This window comes from Equus caballus, chromosome 17, assembly GCF_041296265.1.
Source record: "Equus caballus isolate H_3958 breed thoroughbred chromosome 17, TB-T2T, whole genome shotgun sequence".
NCBI lineage: Eukaryota > Metazoa > Chordata > Mammalia > Perissodactyla > Equidae > Equus > Equus caballus.
The window spans coordinates 72,966,746-72,972,745 of NC_091700.1; the positions used below are offsets into that span (position 1 = coordinate 72,966,746).

Consider the following 6,000-nt stretch of genomic DNA (forward strand, 5'->3'; position numbering starts at 1 on the left):
TCTTCCAAACTGAAACTGGTAACATCTCTAATAATCAGTCTGTAGGAAAAAAGAAGAAAAAAATCACACCATTATCTAAAGTAACTTTAAGAGGAAAAATTACAACAGCCGTTAATGCTCTATGGCTTTAAATTCCAGGATTAATGTATTTCAGAAACGATTTAAACTCCAGGATCAATATCATTCTGCAAGTGGTTAAAAGAAAACTATTTCTGGCCATAGACGGTCTACGGCAATATATGCTTCATTTGTGACATCTTCCACATGAAAAAAGTTTTGACAAATACGTTTAGAAGAGGCAAAATTGTAATAAATAAACTAAAGAAATGAAAGTGCTTTATAAAGCTGTAAAACACTATATAAATAACAGTTATTACAATATTGGAAATATTATTATGAAAGCAAACTATAAAACAGCATTTGGGGAAGAACGTGGACAATGAGAAAATAAAACCTACATAAAAGAATGAGGGAGGAAATTTAGACTCAGTTATGTCAAGAGCAATGTCCTTCTTAACCACTGAAAAAAAGCATTTCCATTAGGACAGATTTCAGTGGTTTAACATTGGAAGACCATAATCTTCTGAAGGATGGAAATTTATGAAGAGATCTGTGAGTAATAAAGGAATTGAAAATAGAATAAAGGGAGGAGGGAAGACACGAAAGAAAAAACATGAGTAAAAGGATGCATCTTAACAATATGACTTGAATTTAAAATGCAGAACATCTGCTTTTTATAAAAAAATCTGAGTGTATTTAGCCCATAATAAAGGAACATGTTGACTTGCATCTTCAGTTGCAAAAAAGAAATAAAAGGACTATTAGAAAAAGAAACAAAACATCATCTCAAGCACAATAAAGTTTCCTCTGATTCAGTCGGGGAGTTCCAAGAGACTCGCAGCAGCTAGCTGTATGTACATCTTTCAAAGGGCACTCTTCTGCAAGGATTTAAATCGCGGTCACTCATTTTTGGTAATAAAAAATTGTCTGTATCTGTGAAACAATGTTGGTTCTATATTTGATCCTCTTTTCCAATTCTGCCATCATTTAAGAAGTTTTCACAATAAAAAGAAAGATCTCTTACGTTTAAAAAGTTAATTTTTTTAATATGATAGGCTCTCCAAACGGGTTGTTAGAAATCCTTAATCCTTCTTTGTCAGCTGAAAAAGAAAAACCTAGATTCCAAAGTCTTTTGATCTTCTCACTCAAGGCAATAAATTCTTCTTTGGGAAATAATTGTTCATAGAGTATCTCCTTCCTGTAAAGACAACTTTTAAACTATATTTTCTGGGAATTGTGTGATTTGTTTTTATTAATTTCTGGGGATAAACTACATTACTATCAACTTCTTTAGGTTCTGGGGAAAACATAGCTAATATAATGTTTACTTCCTGAGAATATGGTTTTTCCCCTCTTGATGTAGCAAAATCCTATTACCCTCAGGTTCTTACTGGTTTTCTACATCTGGTTATATTTATCTTTGATTTTACATCTAGTAAAATTATTACTTTCTAACCTAGTTTTTACAAATTGCTATGTTTATAATATATCTGAATCCCCTTCCATATCTCATATGGCTTAGAAAAACAGTAAGCTTTACTAGGATTTGAATATTTTGTAACCACATTATTTTTCATGTGCATCAGGTTAGCATCACCTGGCAAAAAAGGATCTGACTAGACGGAGATTGCGGGAGAAGAGCGTCCAGACGGAGCAGTCTAACCCATCACTTGCAGGTACACAGGTGCTTTGAGGTTCTTCACTGTCATCATCCCAGCCAGGCCTACACATTCCCAGCTGTCTCAAGTGCTGCAATAGGTTGAATTGTCTGCTTTACTGTCCAAATGATCGGCTACTTGCCAAACCACAACTTTGCTTTAGAAAGAACTCCTTAAGTAAAGTGGAGACTTAAAGACAATTATTGAGATAATCCAGTCCAAAAGAAATGCTTTGAGGAAAACCTGCCTTTTTTGACTTGATCAAGATTGGTATTGTCTACATGGATGAAACTTCTTGCACAATTGTTGTATTTTGCCTCCACAGGCACTTTCCTTGTGGAGACTAAGACCTGACTTTATCCTGCTATCTAATACTGACAAATTCTGAGTTTAATTGCCTCCTACCAAAGTTTTTCAGACGCATATCTATGTTAACACACGACAGAGATGGCTTTTCTGTTGTCTACATAATTCATTGTGAAGTATTTCATAAAATGGTTTTTTTTAAACTTGGTTTCCCATGGCACAGACCAGTTATTTCATTTACATTGTATAAGGATCATGTACATTTCTTTTCAAGAGGATTTAACATTCCAGCTAAACAGTATATGATAAGGAAATATATTCTGAATTTTTGTGTGTATGTTTTCAGAGTGAAAATTGATGTTTCTCCTCCAAGCTCTATTTTCATCAATGAAAGGAAGTCAATCATTATTTAAACATGAAAATTGTCTAAATATACAAATGATTTTGTAAATATGGAAATGAACTGGAAATAGAATGATGTAAATAAAATATAAAGATTCAACATAAGTCCCCCAGAGAATATATTAACCAATCATGGTCTCTATATAAATTGTTAGTTGTCTAAAAATATTTAATATATAAATTAGTTTTTAAATTTTAATTCGTGTAATAGAAATTACTGTATGGTTAAGAGTGATATAAATCCTCATGGTAATCTATGAGGTAAGAGCTATTATGATTGTCCCACTTCTTCATCAAATATTAGTGGTAGTTGCTAGGATGCCCACAAATATTCTACTGCTCCTCCTTCTAGGCACATGGTAAGTTAGGAACAGACTAAAGACTTGTTTGGTCAGAGAAATGTGCGCAGAAGTAGTCTCTGTCATTTCCACAAAAAAAACGTACGTGTTCATGTGTGATTCTCAACGTCGCTTCCCCACTGCTTTGATGATAATGGAAGCTCTTAACAAGATGGCATTTTCATCAGCCTGTGTCCCAGAGTGAATACCAAGAGAAAAGCCCCCCTGCAGAACAACTTGAACATGTAGAAGAATTGTGAAAAAAATGTTGTTGAGTTACTGAGATTTTGGACTTTGTTGCTGCAGCATAACCTAGTTTTTCCTGACCGATATACCAATCGTTTCTTCCAACTTACTACTATTAGTCTGGAACACATAAAGCTAATTTTTTTGTTTGTTTTAAAAAAGAGAGGAAGGAAGGGATGAACAAGGGAGGGAGAAAAATGGAGAGAAAGATGCCTTTATGCTGCTGCTGCTGCTTCTCATCTCTTTCTTCTTTCATTTCCCATCTTCCTGTGATAAATCTTGAGCCCTAAAATGGAAATTTATAGAATCAGGGGCAGGAGTAAGGGGAGTTTTTTTTCCGGATACAGAAAATAAACATGGAAGCTTCCCATTTAGGACTCAGTAGAAACATTGTTATTTGCTATGTGAAGAATATGGTGGAAAAAACCAGCTGACTCTGGGATATCAAATATCTTCTTTTTCTTACTATGGAAAACTCCCAAGAATTAGTCAGAATCATGCGAAATTATCATTTTTATTGGTCAAAATGGCTAAGTAATGGCAAAATATTTTCAAGAAAGTCACCTCTGTGCCCTTCATATAACATTGGAAAGAATACTAATTTCACTGATACACTTAAGAGTCACCTTGTCTGAGAAGCTGGGCCAAGGAGATCCTTTTACTACTGTTATTTCCATAAACATCTCCTCTTTCTATAATATCCATGTCTCCATAGAAGCCTGTTATCTTACTTCATTGTCACAATAACTCTGTGATCTAGGTAGAATAGGGAGCAATTTTTCCTGCTATGAGTGAAGAAATTGAGGCAGGTAGTGAGATCAAGATCACACAGTAGAATTCAAGAGAGATCCGATGTTATTAGTGCTAAAATACCATATAACACCCAATAATAAACGGTATATTTGCTGATGGGACAAATATGTCTTATTTTAAGTTATGCATGATGCCAAAATAATTATTTAATACAAGCAGTCTCTTTAAGAAGGAGAATGAACTCAAACCAATAATTTACCAAAGTCTAGCCGTATCAGTGAATTCAGTGCAAATGATACGGATGCTTGGATACTATGTCAGCCTTATAAAACATGTAGTCCCTCCTTCCAAAACTGTCCCTGGAACAGCTTCAAGGCTCAAAATTTCAATTTCACTTGAAAATGCTCCAAATTTAATTTAAATGTATGGGGGCATCCTAGATCTGAGCCTGATGATGTGATATTTGTTAGTTTCATCATTGTCTTGCTGATTTCACTTTCTTCACTGTTTTCCGGGACACACACTATCTTGGTTCTCCTTCTAATTCAGGGCTGCACCTTCTCAGTTTCCCTTGCTAGTTTATCTTCATCTTTCTAACTTATAAATGTTGGATGGCCCCAAGGCTCAGTCCTAGAATCTTTTTTTATTTCTATCTGCACTCATTCTTTAACTGACCTCCATTCTCATGGCATTAAATGTTACATAGACTCATAAACTTCAGCTGCAATCTCAACCACTCCCCTGAACTTTAGACTCACGTAACCAATCACCTACTCTATCTTCATCATTTGCATGTTTAATAGTCATCTCAAAATTAAGATGCCAAAAATCAAATTTCTGATTTGCTGCCAAAACTTGTTCCTCCTACATGCTTCTCCATCCCTCCAGTTGTCTTAAAGGCAAAAACTTTGCAATGAGTTTTGACTCATCTTCTCTCATACCCTAAATCCAAAACATCAGAGAATCCTCTTAGTTACATTCTTTAAATAAACCCAACATCCCACCATTTCTTACAACCTCGCTACTTTCCACCTCTAGCACTTTGAGTCACATTATTTATCACTTGGATATCTATAATAATCTCTTAACTCCTTGCGAAATAAGTTTTGTTCTGCACACCATGGGCATGAGCATCACCCGGGAGCTTGTCAGAAATGCAGAATCTCTGTCCCCATCTTGATCTACTGAAACAGAATCTGCATTTTAGCAAGATTCCCTGTGATTTGTACATGTGGTGGAGTGAGAAGCTTCATGCTAACTGGTCTCTCTGTTCCTGCTCCAGAACCTCCACAGTCCATTTTCAACATGGCAGCAGCGGGAGTAATCCTGTTAAAATGAAAGTGATATTAAGTCCTTTCTCTGCTTAAAACCCTCAGATCTTCCTATCTTGCTACAAGTAAGAGCCAAAGTCCTTACAGGGGCCGAGGGAAGCACCTGCATCACCTGGAGGCTGCCACCTTTTGGTCCCCAATGCCTACAACTCTCATTCATTAAGAACATGTTGATTGGGTATGGGACGTTTCTAAATCTTCTGGGAAACTCCTTAGCAAACATCTCTCCATGTATCTTACTTCTACAGACAGGTAACTTCATTCTTAATGTTGAGTTTGTACTGATTTCAGTTTTTCACTTAGAGAATGAACTCTACTTTTGCTTGCCTCTAATTTCTAGAAAACACCAACAAAATTTCCCAAACACTGAAAATATTCCTTTAAATGTTTTAAAGTGTGTAATTTTTTGAGTTGTTGCCTTTTATAGAGATACACTGAAACACAGATGTAACTATATAATGGCTGAAATTTGCATCAAAATAATAGGAGAGGAAGGGAAGCAGATATGGGTATAGATGAAACAAAATTGGCCATAAAGGAAGCTGGTTGCAAGTTATAGGAAGATTGCTTATGTTCTCCTATCAATTTTTGTATATGTTTGAAATTTGTCCTAACAGTATTTTCAATGTGTATACGAATTTGTTAAAATTTATTCTTTTCCTGATACCAGAATAAAATTATATGATGTCCAAGTTTCTCTTTGGTGGTAACAATGAACAAATATGCCAAAATAATACTCCAATAATTGCTATCCTCTGAGCTTATGATTTCATATCTCCCTAAACCGGTCTAGATTATTTCTCCTTGATAAAGGCTGTTCCTATTAGCTTTCTAAAAGCACATTGTTTTAATGGAAAATTTTGTTCTCTGTGGAATTAGGAGAAATAAATAACTGCAACTACTTTG

The 6,000-nt window shown here is 35.1% G+C and overlaps 1 protein-coding gene across 1 annotated transcript in view; it reads left to right on the top strand.

The window, feature by feature from the left end:
• LOC138918460 (uncharacterized) overlaps nt 1–5,786 on the top strand; it is a 165,168-nt gene extending 159,382 nt beyond the window's left edge. Inside the window, exon 7 of the mRNA XM_070240053.1 lies at nt 1,647–5,786. Coding sequence (XP_070096154.1) covers nt 1,647–1,651 — 5 coding nt within the window. The 3' untranslated portion in view covers nt 1,652–5,786. The remainder of the gene's footprint in view (nt 1–1,646) is intronic.
• Nucleotides 5,787–6,000: the final 214 nt, after the last annotated feature.